The sequence below is a fragment of the Gadus morhua genome, chromosome 23 (assembly GCF_902167405.1).
Source record: "Gadus morhua chromosome 23, gadMor3.0, whole genome shotgun sequence".
In the NCBI taxonomy this organism is placed as follows: Eukaryota; Metazoa; Chordata; class Actinopteri; order Gadiformes; family Gadidae; genus Gadus; species Gadus morhua.
The window spans coordinates 6,929,108-6,953,577 of NC_044070.1; the positions used below are offsets into that span (position 1 = coordinate 6,929,108).

The 24,470-nt window shown below is 45.8% G+C and overlaps 1 protein-coding gene across 1 annotated transcript; it reads left to right on the plus strand.

Moving 5' to 3' along the window:
- Positions 1–1,000: 1,000 nt before the first annotated feature.
- tmtopsb (teleost multiple tissue opsin b) lies at positions 1,001–20,691 on the plus strand. The gene is made up of 4 exons (XM_030348260.1): positions 1,001–1,659; positions 7,177–7,505; positions 10,659–10,892; positions 18,651–20,691. Exons 1-4 carry the CDS (start codon positions 1,302–1,304, stop codon positions 18,924–18,926), a joined length of 1,197 nt encoding a protein of 398 aa, XP_030204120.1. The 5' UTR covers positions 1,001–1,301; the 3' UTR covers positions 18,927–20,691.
- The last annotated feature ends 3,779 nt before the right edge of the window (positions 20,692–24,470 follow it).

Consider the following 24,470-nt stretch of genomic DNA (forward strand, 5'->3'; position numbering starts at 1 on the left):
CAATCCAATTATTCAGAATACAATACTCAGATTCAGTGATGTAACGGAATACGTTACATATTACATTTTTGGGCATGTATTCTGTATTCTGTAATTGGATACATTTTAATAGTATCCTCCCAACGCTGCTCATACTTTCTCACATGCTCTCTAGTTCTCTCTCTCTCTCTCTCTCTCTCTCTCTCTCTCTCTCTCTCTCTCTCTCTCTCTCTCGCTCTCTCTCTCTCTCTCTCTCTCTCTCTCTCTCTCTCTCTCTCTCTCTCTCACACACACACACACACAATCTATCTCTCCCTCACTCTTTCTCTCTCTCCCTCCCACTCTCTCTCTCGTACACTCTCTATCTATCTCTCTCCCTCTCTTGCAATGTCTCTCTCCCTGTTTCTTGCTCTCTCAGTCCTGCTCTCTCGTGCCTTCGCCATGTGTGAAGCAGACTCGTATGTGTCACTGACATGTCACTCGCACCTTCACTCGCTCACTACGGGAACAATTATGTGGTGAAGGCCTTCATATTATGTCTAAAAGAACACTTATTATAATAGGTGACGTCAAAAAGTAGGAGCTGTCAGAATGGGACTTGCCATTGTACATGTTCCATTCAAAATCTACCTTTAATTATGGATCATATCTAAATATCTATTCTATATACAAATAATATTTTCAGTTACTCTACTACACGCTAAATGCACTTACTTGAATAAGCCTACAGTACTGTATTTGCTTCATCCTGTATGCTGAAAGCACTTTTCTGCAAAGCTGCAATAGAATGTGCTATCTTGATACATGCTATATTTCATTAACAACCTTATAGTTAAAAAATATATTTTGGAGATTAACTTTATTTTCCCAATCTAAAACATACATAGCGCACACACACTTCCGCGCGCACACCGCGCCACAATGTTTGTTGGTTTGTGTGTGTTTGCGTGCAGCGGGCTAGAATGGGGGTCGGGGGTGGGGGCAAACTGTCTACTCCTTTGCGCGCGCCTCGCCTTGCAAGAAGGTCGGCGATAAAAGCACATTATCGAAACAGGAATTGCACGGGGGACCCTGCGCGCGAGGCAGAGGAGGGCTTGGCCTCACAAAACACAGTCTCGCGGTTCCTTTCCTCCTAACCTCCACTCAAGACTTCCTCCCCGGAACCAGAGCACTTTAAGTTAACACTTTGGAAACCGGGGAACAGCGTGCGTCCTCTCTGTTCTCGCACTTTTACCACAACGCTCACGCTGTTACCCGAATCGAATGGTTCAGTTTCGCGGCAAACGTGGGGGCAGAATGTGAGCTCGCGCGTCGTGAACGGCATGATCGTGTCCAATGCGAGCTTCGGCTGCCCGAGCTGTCCCGCGCTAGGAGACGGAGATGTCGGTGGTGGCGGCGGCGGCACGGGCTCTCTCACGCGCACGGGACAACTGGTGGTTGCCGTGTGTCTTGGGGTCATCGGCACCTTAGGGTTCCTCAACAACTTCATCGTCATCACTTTGTTCTGCCGCTACCGGACGCTGCGCTCACCCATCAACTGCATGCTCGTGAGCATCTCGGTGAGCGACCTGCTCGTGAGCGTGCTGGGAACGCCGTTCAGCTTCGCGGCGAGCGCCCAGGGCCGGTGGCTGATTGGACGCAGCGGCTGCGTTTGGTACGGGTTCGTTAACGCGTGTTTGGGTAAGTTAATTATTTTGATTGATCGTTCACTTCGCATTCAAATTAAAGCTACTATTTATTTTTGAGCAGGCTCGCTCATTTGATCACTGTTGGATTATAAGAAAAGAACGCGCTCTTGGCGGACGGTTTGAATTTAAAGGTGTGAAGTGCCACGTGCTTTCTTGTCAGTTCAAAAAACTTACCGAAGAGGAGCGAATGAAAGCTGTTGCTCCAAATTGGAAAACTTAAAACCGAAAAATGTTCTTATAGCAGTACGGCTATGGTATACAATTTGTGACTCATAAAGTAAAACACCCTTTCTACACATATGTGGACACAATATGGAGCTATAGCATTTGTAGGCAAAGGCTAATTAGATAGTGTTGACAACAGACAGAAATATGTCCCACTATAATATGTTATGAAATGTGGTACCATAAGGGGCGTGCGTCAAAGTGTCTTGATTAGGTAATCAAGAGTTAGCCTTTCAAGCACGACTGGTCTTGATGGCAACCATCGATTTGTTGAACCAAATGAAAAATTAAAGCCTCATTTAAAGGCTACGTTTTCACATATGTTTGCTGTTCGGAAGTCATTACTGAATTAAAAATAATGTAATAAAAAATGGAGTTTAATTGATGTCGACCTCAGATAGACCACAGTACTTGAGGTGTATGTGTGGCTTTTGTGGTCACTGCTGAGGATGCCACCAATTTCGTTTTTTTCAGTGTTTGCTAGTGGCTCGACACACTCGTGGAGATCCAGGCTCCTATCTTAAATTGCAGATGCTTTAAGAGAGGAAACCCCATGGTCTCCCACCACCTAGCATGCCCCAGGACATGCTGGTGGTGGCAGACACAAACACTAAGCCATAGCAAGAAACAGAAGGTTTTGTGTAGCAATGCAAATCAGTTGTAGAGTATATACTGCAATTTATACATTTTTTCTTGTTCTGTTGCTTAAATGTGTTTGTTTCTTCAGACACAACAACTTCTAAATAAAACATATTGAATAGAAATTAAAATTATACCACCCCCTTGTTATACAACCCAGTGTGTGTGTGTGTGATTAGCCATTTCAAGCCGTCTGAAAATCTCCCCTTCCCTGTGCCTTAATTACATCACAAGTGGGCGTGTCCACCTAGATGTTTACAGATCAGTCTACCAGCCTACCCAGTGGACTGTGGCAAATGTTGCTTATTTATCCATCATGAATCTAGGTGGACACTTCCACTTGTCATGGCACTAATGCACATTAAAAGGGCGATTTCCAAACGGCTTGTAATCGCTGATCACACTCACACCTTGCACTTTAAAAGAGGAAATTCCCTTCTGACATAAAATAGGAAATTATGCTTTTGCTGAAAGTGATTTTCAACATTGTTGATGATAAGGTTACAAAGTTACTTCAACACCTTTGCTTCCCGTCAACATTGAGTTTGAGTTAGATTGCTATAATTACTAGGCTGATTAGCATTTTCACTGTTAAGGGTCAAAACGTTCCTGTTGGTGAAAGCCTTGACAGGTAAGATCTATAGAATAACATAAAATCAATGTCACAGTTATATGAAAATCTAAAAAATACCACTTTTAGCCCTTATTGACCCTGGTGACCCCGATTCTGCAGAATACATCTGTTCAACCTCCAAACAACCTCGAAATGTGCGTGTTTGTGTCTCTTTCATCGATCACATGGTTGGAGCGCAGGGAGAGGAGCTCATGCACGAGTCGATTTCAATCAGGTGAAAAAGAGGTCCATTTGTTCAGGTCGGCTGGTTTCAATAATAGGAAACTGACGTTGTATGAATAGTTAAATGTTTCCTGGATTCTGCTGTATTCTTCCAGCCAATACAGGACTCTGTATTCTCGGTCCGACCTGTGGGCTCCCTGCAGGCTACGGGCTCCCTCCCCACCCTGGCCCCAGACCAGGGTGTTCGTTGTTGACTTAGGCTCTGTTCATTATAATTGGGTCACTGGACATGTCTGGACGGAGGCCGGGCTGGTGACTGGTGGCCGTGTCCAGCTCATTTGCTAATCCGCTAATGGTCCCGGGTGCTCCGGTTATGCCTCGGCGACGGTTCGATCGCAACGCCCGGGCTGTGCTCTGTGGCGGGGAAATTGGGAGGCGTGTCATCGGGTCAATGGGGTACGATATCTATCTATCTGTCAGTCTAACTGGCAGAAGGGAATGGTGTGTGTGTGTGTGTGTGTGTGTGTGTGTGTGTGTGTGTGTGTGTGTGTGTGTGTGTGTGTGTGTGTGTGTGTGTGTGTGTGTGTGTGTGTGAGAGAGAGAGAGAGAGAGAGAGAGAGAGAGAGAGAGAGAGAGAGAGAGAGAGAGAGAGAGAGAGAGAGAGAGAGAGAGAGAGAGAGAGAGAGAGAGAGAGAGAGAGAGAGAGAGAGAGAGCCTCTCATTGAAAGCCCCCAATATGAGTACATTATACTTAGATACAGACAATGCTTCATTCTAATAGGACGATGGCGTTTATCATGTTGAGATTATTTACTGTTTAGCAATATATCACTATGTTCTTAGTGATAAGACATTTTATAAAGTACTTGCATGGCGATTCACTATTATGTTGTCGACAGGTACTAACCGACACATGTTGATTCACAAAGATGGACATGCTATATTGCCCTTGTTTACATTTGTGGCAGGCGAATGCACACTAAGTGCTCCTCAGCAGAATCTGAACAAGGAACTCATTTGTCATCAATTGCATACCCCGGAATTTGATGAGAGTAAAGTACTCCAAAACACTCAAAAACGTTTTATTGTGATGAATGCCACTCTTTGTGTTGCAATGGCTCAACGCTATTGTCATCGTCCCTGCTTTGACACATGACAGATTTTAACAGACGTGATGGCAAAATAATCTGAAGAGTGCAGATTAACAGACAAGTATGAAAATAAGACGATGTGTGTGTACTCTTTTTTTCCAATACAATTTTGTTGAATTGTAATACAATTCCATTCATAGTCATCCCAACCACCCTTACCTCCACAGCCTCCACTTCAAGCAAAGGACATTGTAGAACACATAGCCATTGTCCAAATGGACCTTTATTGATTCAGCATGCACAGAATGATAGAAGAGAGATGTGGAAAAAACAGCATGCAAGGCTCGTCACTACTACATGTATCATGATGAACGTGAACATTTCATATGAACACAATATTTCTAGCTTCTGGATTTGTTCTCGGTTCCTGGAACGGGCCTCCATTGGTGTACATTCATGTTTAGAATGGAAGCACTGTTTACATCGCTTACAAGTTCATGAGTTCTGCCTAAGGTTTAATTTACACAAACCCAGACGGAGAATCATCCACTTAATATCAACCTTCAGTCATTTTTTTTACTAATTTAAAGATAAATGACTTAAGCCGTCTTTTACTGTAAACCCCAGCACACTCGTTGCTATAACAACATTTCCTGTTGTCTGCTGAGCTGCGTTAAATTGTTTTGTCTTCAGTGTAAACTAGGTCCTACATTATAGAACACATAGCCATATAGGGAAAGAAGATACATATTCTAAGGTGCCTTTTTAATTAACAAATTATTTAAGCAATCAACTTGACTCATCTTCAGCTTCTATTAGATAAGACAGCCCAGACAGGTGATCTTCCCTTTGCGTAATGGCCCTTTTTGAGCGAAAGCAGCCTGATAATTTGACGGTGGTCAATGCAAAAATCGAGGTCTTAGCCAATTGAATGGCTTACAATAAGCATACCATGGTGCTTTTTAGCTATAGACCCCAAATCTATGACCATTCAGGCAAACAATCACGTGTAGTCATATTTGTGAAGGTGTATTCGGAGGTTGTATTCACGATGTTGAGTTGTCCTTGAAAATAGACGAAAGTAAAAACATTTAATCAGAAGATAATGGTAAATAAATGCTATTTTTCATTGTCATCATGCAAACTTAAGTGATTCTTTTTTCTTTGGCGTCACATTCAGAACATGTGAAAATGTAGTTTTGTGAATATGTTCTTTGAGTGCAAGTTATCACTTTTTATTCAAGTCAATAAGCTCATGCATTATGCAACTTCATCACCCCATATATATCCCCACATGGACATACTTGGAACTTTCTCAGACACATTGCATGATGTGTAATACCATCAACAGGGATGTCCCTGCGTCTGGCAGGACATTTAGTGCCGGAACGTAGCTTAACAATGTCATTATTCCTGGTTGATATCTCCCGAAATGTCCTCTCATTCACTCTCCCTTCAGTTAAGCTTTGCTTCAGTATGCTTTTTAGTGAAGATCTCAAGCCAAACGTTATCATGAGTAGATCTTTTGCTATTTTAACAAGATCTTTGTGCCAGCCATTATCTAAGGATAGTCCCATTCTGCCCAGTCTACAAAAGGATCCTGTTCAACCCTAACCGCTGAATGGCTGCTGCCTCCAGACGGTCACGGACTGCACACACGCGGAGAAATCCCCAGGCGCTTCCTACCAGACCCCTGATTCCCAGCTCAATGGTCCTCAACGAGCACTAATCTCTTGATGCGGCGTGATGCACACTAATAGATTGATGTAACAGACAGACGTTGATTGGGATAAAACAAATGTGTGGGGGAGCAGACGCAACATTGGGGATGTTGGGGAATTCTTGACGCCAGTGGCCTTCACACTGATGAAAGGCAACTTGTCCTGAAATGTGTTTATATGCATGTGTTGCACACTGCATTAACCCCTCATAAATGTGTTGAAGTTAGGGTTCGTAATATATTCATGAACTCTTTCTCCTCCTTTACCTCCTCATCTTCTTCCTCTTCCTTCTCATCCTACTCAACCCTTACCTCCCACCTCATCTACCTACTATATCGCCTTCTCTCCTCCCTCTCCCTCCTCCTCCTCAATCTTCACCTCCACCTCCTTCTCTCCCTCTTCCTCCTCTCTGATCCTCCCCATCTTTTCCCTCTGCCCCGTCTTCCTTTCCCTCCCCCTGCTCTCCATCCTCTTCCTCTTTCTCCCAACTCTCTCTTTTTTCCCTTTCTCCTCTTCCTCCCCACATCCTCTCCATCATCCACCTCCTCACCTCCTTCTCCTCCCTCCTCTTCTCGCTCCTCCTCCTCTCCCTCCTCCTCCCCCTCTTACTTGCCCATCCTCTCCCTCACCTGTCTCCTCCTCCTCCTCCTCCTCTCCCTCCTCCTCCTCCTCCTCCTCTCCCTCTTCCTCCTCCCTCCTCCTCCTCCTCCATCCTCCAACTCGCCCTCCACCTCCCTCCTCTCCCTCCTCCTGCTCCCTCCTCCTCCTCCTCTCCCTCCTCCTCCACCTCCACCTCCCCCTCCACCTCCCCCTCCTCTATCTCCTCCACCTCCCCCTCCACCTCCCCCTCCTCTCCCTCCTCCTCCACCTCTATCTCCTCCACCTCCCCCTCTCCCTCCTCCTCTATCTCCTCCACCTCCCCCTCCACCTCCACCTCTATCTCCTCCACCTCCCCCTCCACCTCCCCATCCTCCCCCTCCACCTCCCCCTCCTCCACCTCCCCATCCTCCCCCTCCACCTCCCCCCTCCTCTCCCAGGCATCGTGTCTCTGATCACGCTGGCGGTGCTGTCGTACGAGCGCCTCTGCACCATCCTGGGCACCGCCGCCGCCGACTCCCGCAGCTACAGCCCCGCCCTGCTGGGCATCTGCTTCTCCTGGCTGTACGCCGTGGCCTGGACCGTGCCCCCGCTGCTGGGCTGGAGCAGCTACGGCCCCGAGGGCCCCGGCGTCTCCTGCTCCGTGGACTGGCGCACGCAGACGGCCAACAACGTGTCCTACATCCTGTGTCTGTTCCTGTTCTGCCTGGTGCTGCCCTTTGCCGTCATCCTGTACTGCTACGGCCGCCTTCTGCTCGCCGTCCGTCAGGTGAGCGGGGGCACGGCGTGTCGTGACGTCGTGGTGCGTTCGGTCACGTCGATGTCCGACGACGTGATGCGATGTGACGTAACGAAATGTCACGTCACTTTGCGATTCGTTGCGTCGAGGCACCTGAGGTCATGTTTAAGTCGTGCAAGGCTATTTTGTGGGCTGTTGCATTCTGTTGCGTCACTTTTCTTAGGTAAAACTGAATATATCCAGGCATTTCTGTTTGTTTCTGTGTGCATGTGTGTGTGTGTGTGTGTCTGTGTAAAAGTTTGATTGCAAAAGGAATAGTGTGAAATTGGATGTCAACTTTTTCTTCTGATGATGTCCTTATTTGCACACTCTCTCTCTCTCTCTCTCTCTCTCTCTCTCAACCTCTCTCTCTCAACCTCTCACTTTATCTCTGTGATATCTATGTGTGTATCTCTCTATCTCTCACCTGGGACTACATGTGTGTTAATGGACTTGAGAGAGCTGGAGAGAGGGACCGAGAGAAGGAGTGAGAGAGAGGCAGGTCAGGACTCATGGGAGTGGTGGCTTCTTCTTCGGTGATTTAGACGCCATGCTTGGTTTCACACAAACACTCAAATCATTCAATTTGTTCCAATCCTCAGGGTAGTTCTAGCATGAACTGTCCTATCCCCCTAGTGTGTGTGTGTGTGTGTGTGTGTGTGTGTGTGTGTGTGTGTGTGTGTGTGCGTGTGTGTGTGTGTGTGTGTGTGTGTGTGTGTGTGTGCGTGTGTGTGTGTGTGTGTGCGGGGAAGGTGGAAAGAATAGGGTCACAACTATGCCTCTTTCTAAAATTGAACATACAATTTGGCATGCATGCTTCATGACGCCACATTTTACAGTGTCAAACATGCAGTTGTAGTCAAAATGCCGCATTGCACGGCCTTTTGCTAAACATTTCCACTTTAGTAAACGTGGTATTTAATGCGTTAAACAGCGCGTTAAATACAGCGTTTTAATCAAGGTAAAATGAGCTCCTCTTCTGGATTTTCGCAGGCAGTAATTAGGAACCTTCTTCCCACACGATATCCAAAGTCGGGGCACAGCGGCCCGTGGCTGATCTCTGTACCGTCAGCCGCGGTCCCTTCACTCCACCACACCGTGTTGCCGTTCTGCGCGGCAGAGAGTGCCCAGTGTACCCAGGAGAAATCAAAGACAGCCCAAACACAGGAGAGATAAAAGGAGAAGAGAAGAGGGGGAGCGAGTAGGGAGTGTTTGTGGTGGAGTGGAAAGAGAGTGGTGTGTGCGTGTGTGTGTGTGTGTGTGTGTGTGTGTGTGTGTGTGTGTGTGTGTGTGTGTGTGTGTGTGTGTGTGTGTGTGTGTGTGTGTGTGTGTGTGTGTGCGTGTGTGTGCTTTTTTTAAGGTAAAGAAACAATTTCCATTTATTTATTTATTAAGTAAAGCAATCAAAAGGTGTCATACGTTTACTTCAGTGTTTGCATTTGCTGCAACAAATTCAGCACTCTCACTTTCACAACACTCTTCTCAGCGTTCCTATAGAAAACGTTATGGTTCAATATAAAGTTCTCAATAGAACTATACACAAAAGTATGTCTTTGTCTCTGGCAGACTTGTGCATGGACTCATTCATTCATTGATGTATTCATTCATATTCTGTATACGTTCATTTATACGTATTGATAGACAGAGTTTGATAGACGGAGACTATTTATTGATAGACTATATATTGACATACTGTACATATCTTCACAGATTCACTCTTTCCAAACCAGCATAGATATCCAGCGCAAGCTGCTCAGTGTTTTACTTTATATTTGTATTTATTTACTTATTACTTTATTTCTTATTATTTTTTTGTATTCATATTACTATTTGTATTCTTGGTTTGGTTCTGTACTCTAACTCTTACTCTCATGGCTGTTGCTGCCATGACTTCTGAATCTCCCCCTCTGGAGATGAATAAAGGTTGATCTTATTTGTCTCTTCTTATCCATGCATTCCCACGGTCTAAATAAAGCGCTAGAACACCACTCTGGGTCTGAATCAGGCCGGGGGGAGGAGGGCTATCTGCAGCGACGCTGTGTCGCTCGGCGAGGGGGGCTATCCTCCGCTCCTCCACCACCACCGTCACCCCTCCCCGATCCATCTCTCACACGAGCCCTCCCCAGGAAGGGATGTGTGCGTCTCACATCACGGAGGACAGGATAAACTCCACTGCCAGGAGCCACTACATCACTATAGTCGCTGCGTTGTCACACTAAATGTTTACCAAAGAAGGCTTGAAGTATTGCAATGCGTATATTGCGTCTTGTCTTTTTATGTGAGAGGTGTTGGCCGCCGGATCGATGTATGGCGGCAGTTGTTAGCAAGGGAAAAAATAAGAAGAAGGCGAGATCAATGAATCACCTGAATTCATTGATTCTAATCAATCACCCGAACAGCGCTGTGGAGTGATTACCGCATCCGTTCTTTGCTCATGTGTCATTCGATCTTACATATTACACGCCTCACATGATCCAAGATTTAATACAGCGAAAAACTGATTGGGATTTTTAAAGTGCAAGGTGTTTGGATACGCTGTAAAAGAACGTGAACCAAAGCATGTTTCTCTCTATTTATATCTCTCTCCTCATCCTTTCTCTCTTCCTTAATTCTTCCATCCTTACTCCCTCCCTCTGCCTTTCTCCCCCCTCTCTCCCATCTCCGTTTCTCTCTCCCTCCCCCTCCCCATTTCTCTCCACCCAATCCCCTCATTCTCCTTATTCCCTTGTTCGCTCACCTCATCAAATCCTTCCTTTTCCACTTCTCCCTCCCTTTCTCCCCCTCCCTCCCTCTCCCACTCTCTCTCCTCCCTCCCTCCCTCCATCTCCCTCTCCCGCCCCCCTCTCTCTCTCCCCCTCCCTCCCTCTCACCCTCTCTCTCTCCCCTTCTCTCTCCACTTTCCTTCCCTCTCCACCTCTCCCACCCCTCTCCCCCCATCTCTCTCCCCCTCTCCCCCTCCCCCTCTCTCTCCCCCTCTCTCCCTCCCTCTCTCTCTCCCCTCTCCCTCTCTCTCCCCCTCTCTCTCTCCCCCCCGCTCCTCTCCACCTCTCTCTCCCCTCTCCCCTTCTCTCTCCCTCTCTCCCCCCTCCCTCCCTCCTCTCTCTCCCCCTCTCTCTCCCCTCCCTCCCCCTCTGCCCCCGCCAGGTGAGCCGTGTCAGCACGCCGCTGAGCCGTCGGCGGGAGCAGCGGGTGTTGCTGATGGTGGTTACCATGGTGAGCTGCTACCTGCTGTGCTGGCTGCCCTACGGGGTGGTGGCCCTGCTGTCAACGTTCGGCCCCCGGGACGCGGTGGGGCCCGTGGTGAGCGTGGTGCCCTCGCTGCTGGCCAAGAGCTCCACCGTGGTCAACCCCATCATCTACATATTCATGAACAAACAGGTGAGTGCGCCCTCGCTCCCTCTGTGTGTCTGTCTCTACCTCGCTATACCGCTCGTTAAAGGTAATTGTTTTTTTTATTTTTAGGTTTCTCTCTCTTCCTCTCGCTGTCTCTCCCTGTATCTGTGTCTCTCTGCTCTCCCACTCGGATTCAGCTCTGAAAAGAGGGCTAGATAGACACTAATTGATGGTTATTGTTTCTCTCTCTCTTGCTCTCTCTCTCTCTCTCTCTCTCTTGCTCTCTCTTGCTCTCTCTCTCTCTCTCCGTCTATCTTTATCTACTTCTTGTTTAAAGCTCTATTAAATTGTAACAAGTCGTTTTGCCGATTTTCAAAGAGCTACTGGTTTTAATTCCGTCTGCAGCTGATTTCTCTCAATGTTTGGGTCGATGATTCTCTCTCTATCTTTCTCTTTCCTCCCCCTTTCTTTCTCTTACTGTTCCTCTCTCTACCTTTATAAGGGGGTAGGCTGCTGTTAGATTTCACAGCAGTAGAAGTGATCAGGTTTTTGAAGAAAGTTCAAGTCCTGTAGTGTTCACGCCTGCTCCTCTGGATCCTGCTTGTTCAGCTTGTTAGAGGTTCCTCTAGGGCTGTGTTGATTAGCAAAGCCTGAACACTGACCCCAAACGCCAGGGGGGGAGACTTCAAAATGTCACCTGGCAGATTCATCTAATTCGGACTACCCGTGAGCCAATCTGTCCTTGTCTTGTCGTTCTAGTCAAGTGAAGGTTTTTTTCATGCAAAAACATGCAAGATAAAAGACATATATGGGGTTTTACATGTATGAAAACATAAAAAATAGGATAACATATAAGATAAGACAGTTTAACAATAAAAAGGAATAGAATAAGTATTTTCAAAGAAATAATTGGTTTTAATGGGAGGGAGTGAAGAGAAGTCAAACTCGGAGCGTTGTGTTCAAACCTTTTATTTGATTTTAGCTAAGACTCAGCAGCATTTGGAATAAGTTTGAGTATATTAAACAACTGCTTTGTCAGTCCATCAAAAAAGTGCATTACAATAATCTAGTCTTCTGGAAAATCATATCTAAATGCTAAATACTGGATACAATTAGCAATCCCCTTCTGTGTTCCCTTTCTATTTCGGTGCACACCCGCTGCCCTCAGGCTCGAGTGCAAAAGTAATCAAACTTTGAGATGAAGACACCCCCTGCAGCAGAACAGAAGTTCTTTAACCAGTGGTGGAGACTGGAGAGTTGGCTAAACGTTCAGACAATTGGGAAAGAAAGAGCTAGAATGGGGCCGACATAAGAAGACATCTTCCCAATTGTGTAGCACAGTAACTAAAGGTCTTGTGGGGTCTGCTGTCATTTCGAGCCATGACATCATTCATTTCATGGATGGACCAATATTTTCAAAGGAAATGTCGACTATCTCCCCACCGGAGGGGCAACAGAAAACAACACCCTGGGGAGTTAAATGCTTAAAGAGCCAGTGAGCCCAAAACACTTAGTTTCTGTTTTAAACCTGGTCATTTGTCCATGGTAATTCTATCCCATTTTTTAAAAAATTATAAAATCCTATGTTCTTGACATTCTCCCAAAAACATTCAGGACCAAGGGGCTCCGGCGGCGTGGTTTGTCTAGAAGTGTGGCGCTCTGCCTGGGCAGCGGTTGACTGCGTTGTGCACAAGAAAGTTGGGCTTTTCGGAATCTTATTGTATAGCGCTTCGGCGTGTGTGTGTGTAGTGAAGCCCCGTCTGAGAGGCGATTTATTTTAAATGTACCCATCACAGTAAGGGTTAGGCTTCCCGGACATATATAGCATAACGTTACGTTGTGTGGCGGATTTCATATGCAACATCGATCATTATAACTCTAATAACAGTTGCACAACGACGGTACTAAAAAGGTATCATAGGGTTGGCATGGGTCGTAACCATGGGGTTAACACGCCCCCCTCTTTCCTAAAACTCACAGCCCAAAACCCTTTTTTCTTTACCACATAGTGTTTACGAAATACCCCCGAAACAGTGGGTTCCCTGCTCCTTAACCACGGATTCACCTATGATCAAAACTCCCAGATTGCTGCTTACTAAACGGCTGGTTTTGGCGGAAGCTTGCCTGTGGTTCCGACCAGTAGAGCTAGATTAGCATTAGCCTTGGCCGCGCTCTGCAGCCCCAGTGCTGCAGCAGCTTCTTGGCCGGAGGGGACCGAGGCGGGGCAGAGAGCAGGACACCAGCCGGAGCCTCTGGATGTCATTGGCGTCGTGGCAGGATCTCCGGTGGTGGTGAACCACACCATCGAAGGGCGCTCGTCAAAAGGAGAGAGACAGCTCTGGAGCTAGAGCTGCGGCGCAGCGATCTGTGCCTCTTGGAATCGCATTAGATGTAACCCAGCGATTTTCCATCAGCACAGCACAGCCTAATGCACAGCAACACGCCTTTGACGCGTGTTGAAGGCGATGGGAGTAAAAGCAACCAAAGAACCAAGAAGCTAGACTGCTCCAACTCAGAGGCATCGTCCTGGGAATCATAGAAGGAAAGGCAGGGTTTCTTGCTGAACTGCTTTTCTCTGAGAGAGAGATAGCGAGAGAGAGAGCGAGAGAGAGAGAGAGAGAGAGAGAGAGAGAGAGAGAGAGAGAGAGAGAGAGAGAGAGAGAGAGAGAGAGAGAGAGAGAGAGAGAGAGAGAGAGAGAGAGAGAGAGAGAGAGAGGGAGGGAGAGGGAGAGGGAGAGGGAGAGGGAGAGAGAGAGAGAGACCTTAATTAATGAGGCCCGGGTAGACCAGCCAGCAGATAGGTCGACTGTATCGAGGTGTTTCCCCTTCTCTGGTAGACAGGTGGACTCTGGACACCTCCTACCGAGGCGGGTCTGCCACTGGACAGGGGAACAAGATGAGCTGCAAGATGGAGACTATGTTGGGGAAGAAGTAAAGAGTAAAACTCGAAAGACATGGATATTTAAAAGCACATAAGACGGAAGCCTACTGCCGCTGACAAGAGAGGGTGAAGTACTTAGAACAGCCAAACGTAAGACTAACAAGTAGCGGTGTTAACAGTGGTTAAGAAGTCTCAAGGGCCGTGCCATGAATAAATCATGCTTACTGTAATGAAACAGGCCGTTGATGAATCAGAGTCAACAAGCTGAATAATTAGAAAGACGAGAATTGGCATGGGTAATTTTAACCCAGAGTCGAATCGATATCTCACTCTCCCTCTCTTGTGAGATAATGTCAGACACTCTCTCTCTCTCTCTCTCTCTCTCTCTCTCTCTCTCTCTCTCTCTCTCTCTCTCTCTCTCTCTCTCTCTCTCTCTCTCTCTCTCTCTCTCTCTCTCTCTCTCTCTCTCTCTCTCCCTCTCTGTCTTTCCCTCTCTCTATCTTTCTCTCTGTAATTCAAATCAAAAATGTATTGGCATGGGAAAATGTCCTGGTTCTTATCGGGTTTGTCAGCTGTCATTTTCCCTCTCTTTGTATATATCTGTCATTCTTCTGTCACATGGCGTCTTCCGTCTCTCGTTGTTTGTCCAAATGTTACTTTCTGTTTTTTGTTTGTGTTTTTGTGGTTTTGCCTTTTTCTCCTTGTCTTGTTCAAGATATTTATCTTTCCAACCCTTTTCCATCCATCCATCTATCTATCTTTCTGCCTGCTCTTTTGTCTAACGGTCAGCCTTTCTTTCCTTCTCCATCTTCCATCATCTGTATCCTCCCAACACTAATCTCTTTATATAATATTCAATTCATCCGTGCTTGATTTTATGATCCTCATGCCTTGCTAAGGTCTCCATTAAGAGCAAGGTGTCTAATTAACACAGTTAAATTAGTGCAGCCGACCAGAAAAAGTAAATCTCAACTTAACCAATCCAAACTAAACGCAACCAAATTTAACTAAACTATGAACAAGGCTAAACTGTAAGCTACATTTGACTACAAACTAAAGTAAATATAGTCAGTGTACTGGTAGAGATAGATATATATAGTCATAATAGTGTGGAAATTTCCCACTGTTTCTAATACGCTTCCTTGTCTTCCGATTAGTCGACCTGGTTTGATTAGATTGGTATGCCAGATCGGCCAGACTGAAGTAATGGTGTGTTCGAGATGCATCGTACACTACGCACGCACGCACGCACGCACGCACGCACGCACGCCCGCACGCACACACACACACACACACACACACACACACACACACACACACACACACACCCTTTCATAAGAACATGACTGTACAAGGTGGACTAAAAAGGGTGATTAAGGGGAGAGTTGCAGCCTATCTGGCAACTTAGTGACCCGACGGTTCGGTTTGAAACAAGGAACAAAACAATTAATTTGACAAAGTGCAGCATTGAATGCAATAAAAATTATATAAATGAAAAAATCGCAAAACGGCAATTTGTCTTCTTTGGTGTTTATGCAGTGCGTATGAAAGCACTTTTATGAAGTTCATCTCCCACGCTATTTTCCTGGAGACGAAAACTAAAATTGACCTTTAAGAAATTAAAGCCAAAATGTCAATGCTAGAAACACATGAGCCCAAGACGGAGAGAGAGCAATAGATGATACAAATCAGAAGATAGGGAAAAGGACGGGGAAGAAAGGAAAGGAACTGAGAGGCATATTAATGGTGCAGGGAGGAGGGAAGGCAGGGGAGACATTTAAGGAAATATGAGTATTGGAGATAACTGAAGTAAATATTAAATATCATTTCAATGGAGGCGATAAGGCGGGACCCAGGTGAAGGTTACCAAGGTGGACGGCGGGGAGAAAAGAAATAACATTTAATCTGCATAAGGAAGGCAGCCTTTTGATCATGATGTCGTAAGGGAAGTTTAATATTCTGTGGCTCTGACCTTTTCTCACTTCACTCGTGTTCACAAAAACACACACACACACACACACACACACACATACGCACACACACACACACACACACACACACACACACACTGCTTCTTCTGCTTCTTTCTCTCTCTATCTCAGTCACTAACGTATAACCCTCTTTGATCTCTGTTGAACCACAGCCTTGCTATTACAGCGACCGGGATGGTTGCCTTCCCTGCGTTTAGGTGACTCTTAAGCTCGACTCTGACTCTAGCGGCGAACCAAGTGAAACTTCTCAAAGTGTGCATGAATAATGCGTGCATGCAGGCACGTACGTCCACACGCCCCCACACACGCACACCCAGATCTGTGTGACCCTTTCAGTCTTCAGTTCCTCCCAGCCCATGAGCATGGCAAAGGTGTGTTGAGGCGAGTTGAAGACTTTAAGTGCTGTGCGGAGTTGAACCTGAGCCACGTGTGTGTGTGTGTCTAGCTCAATGGTAATGCTAAAATACCCTTAGCCTTCGAGGTGTGGATGATGAGGTGTGATTTCCAATCCTGACGTCCCTGATGATGTTTGGATAGCGGTGCTCTCTCTCTCTCTCTCTCTCTCTCTCTCTCTCTCTCTCTCTCTCTCTCTCTCTCTCTCTCTCTCTCTCCCCCCCTCTGATGATGTCACACACTAAAGGAGCTGTGTGTGTGAGTGTGTGTGCATGGAGTCGATGGCCGTGTCCACCCTCGACATGACAGAAGGGGAGGACGATCAGGCGGGTGCAGGGATGCTCCCATCACGCTCCCAGACGCCACGCTGTCATGGAGACGGACCTGTTGTTGGGGTTTTTCATTTGAATGATAAAGACAAGCCTCTTTCAGACTTCAGATGTTTTGATTTCTAGAAGCACTTTAACCTGTACATGATTTACATTCATGTAGAAGGTTTCACACGCACACACACACACATACACACACAAATACACACACACACACAAATACACACACACACAAATACACACACATACACACACACACACACACACACACACACACACACACACACACACACACACACACACACACACATACACAATGGTGGGCTGTGCTCCCACCTAGCTTTTCTGTGGTGAAGCTCATGGGATAATCCCCCTTTTCTCTCATCCCTTCATCTGAGACCCCTCATCCCTCCATCATCCCAGACTAATCCACTGACCTTCACAGTCCTTCTCTCTTCCCATCTCTCTTCCTAGGTCTCAGTCTAGGACTCTCTCTCTCTCTCTCTCTCTCTCTCTCTCTCTCTCTCTCTCTCTCTCTCTCTCAGAGAAAAGATACAATAAAGGTACTTGTATCTGTTGAAACATACTTTATTGTCCTCCCTGTCTGTCTACCTACCCTGCAGCCTTCGTGCTCTCTGCCCGGCCTTTCATTGCACATGAGCGGAGTCCTCCAAAGGGCTTGGCTGACCTATTGCTAAAGCTAGCGAGAAGTATTTTATTCAGGGAGTGGATTAGAAGGGAGGCCTGAAGGGAGGTCTGGGATTATTTCACTCAGATACCTCAGATACCTTAACAATAAATCGTACTCTGGTTTCTCCAAACTGGCTACTCCACCTTTTACTGTGAGTTCCTTTTATACTACCAACGTGCAGGCTCCATACATATACAATTCAACTTCTCACAGATTCACGTCGTGAAGGGTCCACAATGTGGGCAAGTTTGACTAGAGTAGCAGTTTTTTAGTTACAAAACAATTTATTTATTTTTCTGATGCAATACATATATCTTATTTAGAAAATTGGGGTTTTCATTGGGTTGCGGAAAAAAATTATCTCGGGTCTGCTGTGGGCCGCCCACGTTTTCCTTGAGATAGGAAAGTGGTCCTCGAGGTAAAAGAGTTGGAGTAGAGGCTGGTTTTGTCCCGTGGCACTCTGGGAAAATGTAGTAGTACTATAAGTATACGTGGACAATGGAAGTATACTAAGTACACTACGTTTATCCAGAGGTGCTTGCTGTCTGCTGGCTTGACATGGAGGCACGACAACATAATGACATGGAACGAGATTCACCAAACTAGGAAAGAGCTGCTTAAGGGAGAGTGTCCATAAAAGGTTTTTCTCTGGCAGCGCTGTCAAAGAGTTGGCGAGTAAGTGCAGGTGCTGCGACAGAGAAAACTGTTTGCAATTGGTTCTGGTTTCTTAGACGACAATATCTTGACAATTTCTATGACAAGATAGCATCACTCTATTTGTATCTATTTGAAATTGTTTTTCACCATTAAAAACCCTCTCTCTTGTGATATAATAGCGTCGGATATATCATTAAGCTCAGAATAGACACCACCAGAAATAGCTGTTCTGAAAAGCTCTGATCTTTCCAACTGGTAGCCCTCGCTGCCTCTCAGTGCATCCGCACCATAGGCCGTCTGCACGGAGCAAATGAACAGAACACGTGATGTGAACACAAGCCCTGACACAGCGTTTCACAGCCTCGGGGTCGGGACCCCCATCGCTCTGTCCACTGATAGCCATACGGGCTGGCGGGGGATTGAGGAGTTATAGGCTATAGATAGTTGATGGCACGCCTGTGAGTCAACTTTAAAGAGGTGAAGGTCTGAAAAGACCCCCCCGTATATCCCAACGGACTGCCGAGCGAATCCTGGCTGCGAGCGAACCACCGCTCGCCCCTCAGTGTGGCGCAGTGGTGGTAGGGTTGAAACCATGAACCTGTGGAAGCAGGTTCTGGACTTAAAGTCCGGACTTATCAAGGAAGTCACGCTCCCAAAGAGGTTGGGAACTATACTGGACTAAGAAGTCCTCTTAGACACCAATACGGTAATGGACACTGTACGGTAATGGTAACTGTACGGTAATGGAAACTGTGTATGTGTTTCTTTATGTCTTATGTGTTTGCGTGTATGTGTCTTTTTTTGTGTGTGCGTTGACGTGCATGTGTCTTCACGTGCATGCGTGTGTGTGCGTGCATGCAGTTCTACAGGTTCTTCCGGGCCTTCCTGAGTTGCTCCGTGCCCCAGCGGGGTTCCAGCTACAAAACGTCGAGGTCCATGCACACGGGTCGCCGTGGCAACAACAAAACCCGCCAGTTCTCGGGCCCGCCCCAGTCACTGGCTCCGCCCACTCACCCATCCGACCAGGACACCTCCGAGAGAGCCAATCACGTACCGGCATTCAAGGTGGCATCCCAGGGTTCCACGGGTACGGTTGCCAGGCCTAAGGTGAACCTGGTGGCATACTACAGGGAGTAGAGCGAGGAGCTGACGAAACTGCTGGAAAAACAATAGAGGGTTTCCTTGTTTTTTAAAATCTCAGCGGGGAGCATGTGCAACCAGGGAACAATCTTTCAATTAAAACAGGAGAGCGCCTTCACCAGGAACAGGAGGGGGCCCAGCGGGAGCGCGGTGTGTGCCTGAAGATGAGAGGACATTTTGGGAAGCGCTTGTTCTCCGCTGATTATGGGGGTAATGGGAACACCCGGCGCATTGGGTGTAAGGAAGAGGGCCCCCCTGTTGAGTGTAAATGGGTCAAAAGCTCATCATCGCTAGCTCTCTGTGAAGCTAATTATTCATTCCTTTTTCCCTAGAGAACAGCTCATTGAAGAAACATATAATTCCGTTTTCATGACTTTGGGTAAGAAGGGGAGGGTAGCGCTTTATGTGTGGGAAGATCGTCTTGAAATGTGTAGATTTTTACTACACTGTTGGCCGCCCGTTTGAACTGTCACATTCAGAAGTTACCATTTCTTGAACTGCATAGGATTTTGAAAAAATATTTAAGGGAAAGAAAATAGATAGAGGTAGCATCCGTGGGATTAAAAAATACAAATCTAGTTTTTTTTATTAAACAAATTAGTTGACATTAATGAAGCACATTTCACAGTGTATAGCTTAGAGTAGATGTTCTAACTAATTGCTGTTATTTTGGCCATCAGAGGAAAAATAATTAACCGTTTTTTGGCAAGAGGAGCAACATATCCGGGTTCATGAATTAAAAAAAGTTTGGTGAACAAAAACATAGCATATTGGAATTAAACCCTTAACTGGGATTTGATACATTTTTCATGGAATTAATGTCGAAGACGCAATGTGTGTCAACTCAAGATCATCATCAAAGGGCCAAGAATTACCATGTTCATTAGCTCGCTACTAGCATGTTAGCAGCAGACCCAGAAATATGCACTGCAGCACTTTAAAACGCCTCAAAGGAACAGATTGAGAGACGCAGGCCAAATTGCATTCGCTCCGCCTCAATAATGCAATTACAAGATGGAGGAGAAATATGGTACAAACATCCCCAAAATTAGGTCAAGCATTCTCATGCTGGATGGAGTGTTGAGTTATGGAACTGAATAGTTCCCCCTGGAGGCACAGGGTCCTGATTAACTGTTAATTGTTGTAATCATGTATTAAATACCTCAATTGAGGATGGGAAACTGCTCAATCAAGTATTTTGTCATGACTGTACTCTTTACGTTTCTGTTGTACTATGTACTATGTTTAAATGATCTGTGATGACAGGTTTTTGACAGGAGGAAAGGATTCACTACTGATGTTTTCATGCATTGCTCCAAATCTACTCTAACGAATGAGAAAATACAAAATACAAACACCAAGAATTAGAGCTGCATGGAAATGAACTGACATGGTAAGTCTTGAAAAAACTTGAACATTTTAGTTTTTTTTTTAAACCCTTCAAGTTCTTCTGTGTAAGCATGTCAGCAAAACAAAATACCAACAGTCCTACACAGATCAGGCCCGACTTCCCTACAGCGGCCATCTTGGTTCTGAATGCTAGCTGCGGGTGGACCTGATTGTATAATTCCACATTCATCTCCATCACCCAGCTAGCGATTGGAACCAACATGGCCGCCGGGTGAAGAAGGCTCATAATGTACGGTTTTGTCGCATTTTGTTAAAGGTTGTCGCTTCCTCTTTAACTCTGTGGTGGTCATGCCGCTTTGTGTTGCTATCATAGATGTACGTTTTCACTGCTTGTGTAACATAAATGACATCATCTGGCATAAATGGATTTGGAAGTCTCCTCGTTATTTAAAAAACGGATTTAAAAAATCCTCTCTCTTTTCCCTTCGTTCTTCTCTCTCTCTCTTCTTCTCCTCTCTCCTCCTCTCTGTTCTAAAGTGAGATTCACATGTGCTGATTAATCTATGCATTATTAAGAGAAGCTTTAGAAGCGAGGGATGCAGATTAAAGTGGTAAATTACACCCTTCATCTGGCGTAAAGTAAACCGTGGGCCGTAGAACATTAGAATGGAATATCACATCAGAGTTCCATGAATGAGTAATGAGCTACAGGCTCATTACCACCTCACAAAGACGGCTACATGCATACTTACACTCACTGGGAAGATACCCGAACAAAGGGTCAACCCTGATGCACATCTGAATACGATCATCTAATAATGGTGTATGGCTGATGGTGTGTGTGTGTGTGTGTGTGTGTGTGTGTGTGTGTGTGTGTATTTGACTGACCATGTTTAAATTAGAGTACTGTGAAGTTGATGCAACCGAGCGTTAGATGTCTTTGTGGTGTCTGATTGGACTTGGAATAATATAACACGGCCGGGTGGTTCTTTTCAGAGAAGAACACAATCTCAGCGGTTCAAATTTCTATCTGATATTCAATGATGATCCTCAACGATTTATTCTGTCATCCTGTGGTACCGAATTAATAAACTATGTTGTGTTTGGCCCCGAAAACCATAAGTTGTACTGATCTGTGTGATTAAATATGTATGTTGGTGTATGTACTACTTATTATATGTATATAAAGTATACAGTAAATCTATATATTATATTTATTGCACATCATTAAGGAGAAGGGGGTTCAGGCCACTTGCTAAGGCAGACTGTGGGAAATGGGGATTGAACCTGGTACATTTCAGCTTAAAGATTACACGATCTTGCCTCCCATACAATATTTGTGCACATTTATGGCAATACATACTGTTATTTTATGTGTGTGTGTGATTGTGTGTTTGTCTGTGCGTGTGCATTTGCGTGTGTTTATGTCTTGACTTTATGCAGGGTTTGTGCCAGTAGGCCTAATAGTACAGATATAAGGAGCTGATAAGGTCCTCTGTAGCAGCCACTGTCCACTCCGATATCTCTTCACGGTCTCTCTGCTCTTCCGCTATTTAACACAATCTCCTCCCTCTCCTGTCCACTGTCTGTGTGTGTGTGTGTGTGTGTGTGTGTGTGTGTGTGTGTGTGTGTGTGTGTGTGTGTGTGTGTGTGTGTGTGTGTGTGTGTGTGTGTGTGTGTGTGTGTGTGTCTGTGTGTGTGTGTGTGTGTGTGTGTGTCTGTGTGTGTGCGTGTGTATATGTGAGTGTGAGTGTTTTTGTGTGTGTGTATGTGTAGCTTTGTGTGTCTGTGTGTTTGTGTGTGTGTGTGTGTGTGTGTGTGTGTGTGTGTGTGTGTGTGTGTGTGTGTGTGTGTGTGTGTGTGAAAGTGCGTGTCTATACGTGTGCATGGGCTTGTGTGTGTTTGCGTGTATGTTTGTATGTGCACGTGCGCTTGTGTGTGTATGTGCATGTGTGCTTGTTTGTCTTGGCTTTATCCAGGGTTGGTGTCAGCAGGCCTAATAGGACAGATATAAGGAGCCGATGAGGACCTCTGTAGCAGCCCACTGGTCTGATGCCTCTTCACGGTCTCTGCTCTTTCGCTATTTAACGCAATCACCTCCTTCTCCTGTCCTCACACACACAGTCTGTCTGTCTGTGTGTCGGTCTGTCTGTCTGTGTGTGAGTGTGTGGTCCCTAATTCACTTTTATAAAAATGGATTAGCGGGTCAGGATGTGAGAAAACGCCGCCACAGGAACCGTCGGCATCACGGCGGTTGATGGCTTGAACACGCGTAATCAAATAGCTCTCGACAAAGTGGCAGACGGCGTGCCAGCGGAGATAAACGAGCCTATAATCACTGTACTCCATCGCCGTCGCGCACAGTCCACACAACTGTGGGAAAACACTTTGAATTTAATCGATTAATGGAAATCGATTGTCGACTCGTCTCGGTGTGTACCCTCCTTGCTAGGGGACTTTAAATTGGATGAGGGAGAAATCTGTTGTCCGTCTTTGCGGTTCGTACAACACTGTAAATCAGGTATTTGGAGGGTTGAAGACACTTTTAGCATTTACCGTGGGACGGGGAAATCTATTTAACTCCAACACCCAAGCCCGTCTGAATACAGTTGGTTTCAGCGACTTTGTTGGTCATTTGTTCTGTTACCAAACAAGATAGGTATCGACGAGAAAATGGGGTGTCTCTAGAGCTAAGCAACAGAAAGGGAGTGTTCATTAACGATTAACATGTTGAAGACCACAGTTGGTTTTAAAGCATTGTATAGTTATTTTGCATAGTGGTGGTAAATGTGTTCCCAGTCGTAAACCTAATTTCCAAAACCCTGAACGATGTGTTAATGTCCAACCAAATAGTAGCTTTTACTGCTTAAGAAACTTTCCAGAATGCGAAATGGGTTTGAGACATATACCTGCCAACATCTCGTGTGTGGTTGGTGCGTTGTGCGTTAGTGCTCATGACGCCTGTCGACATTTGGTTCTCTTCTCACTTAGCATAAGACTTTTGCTCCTGTGTACTTGTAAAATAAGAACGTTATAAAAGCAATTCTGATTCTGATTCACCCTGTTAAAAATGCCTCTCTCTCTCTGTTTGTTATATTGGCCACACTGAACACACTCAGAAAAAAAGAAGGGCTTGCATCCCATTTTCTTGTTTATATAAAAACATAAAGGTATATGCTTCGTTTACCCAGGAGCCTCTTGGAGCATCCTGTGCCAGTTGACCTCTCTCTCTCTCTCTCTCTCTCTCTCTCTCTCTCTCTCTCTCTCTCTCTCTCTCTCTCTCTCTCTCTCTCTCTCTCTCTCTCGTTCGCCCATTTCGCCCTGGGTCTCCAGTCTGTCAGGCCAGATGTGTCCTGCAGATGTTTTCAGTATGGATGAGAGAGAAATAAATACTTTTGTTCTTGGGCAAGTCCAAACTTCAACCACACTCCCGGATAGTACACACAAACACACACACACACACACACACACACACACACACACACACACACACACACACACACACACACACACACACACACACACACACACGTGTTAAAATGTGCACGCATGGGACAAACATATGGCAGGGTTTTTGTCCATACTACACTGGCCGGCGCGTCTGGGGACACACAAAACGATATCCGAGATAATGATTTCAGTTTAATGTTCAATGTTACCCCGTTCTTGCATCCTAATCTCAACAGCTCACTGAGAGCCAATTTATTTCAGATAAGTCACATTGGACAATGTTTCACTCATATTTAACGAGTGCCACACAATGTCCTTGATATTAGGTAAATCTGTTGAATGAGATTAAAGATTAATCTGAAAAAATCTGTTCTGCTATTTTGTTTTGAAAGAGAACATCGTCACACTAACATTGGCGCCGTGCACCTCCGTTAAACCTTCATCATCCTTTTATTAAGGCTTATATCGTTATAGGAATGAACGATAATAAAGTAATCAAGCTTGTTGCGAACTCCACCCGTACCCGTGTGTGCGTTACAGACACAACCAAGCAACGCAAATACGTTTTATTGTATTCTTATCGGCCTTCATTCTTACAATGTGAGACAACTCCGGCCAGGGCTCCGGCCAGGGCTGACGTCCCCACACCCCACTCTGAGGCGGGGGGGGGGGGGGGGCTCACTCTGGCCCGACCTCGGAGAAGGTCCATCTCGAGCGTGGCTCTTCTCCTTCAGATCGGCG

Excerpts from the sequence above, each read along its gene's own strand:
- tmtopsb (XM_030348260.1), top strand. The coding sequence starts at position 1,302 with ATGATCGTGTCCAATGCGAGCTTCGGCTGCCCGAGCTGTCCCGCGCTA. Across the intron at positions 7,506-10,658 it reads TTCTGCTCGCCGTCCGTCAG|GTGAGCCGTGTCAGCACGCC; the intron begins GTGAGCGGGGGC and ends TGCCCCCGCCAG. Across the intron at positions 10,893-18,650 it reads ACATATTCATGAACAAACAG|TTCTACAGGTTCTTCCGGGC; the intron begins GTGAGTGCGCCC and ends GCGTGCATGCAG.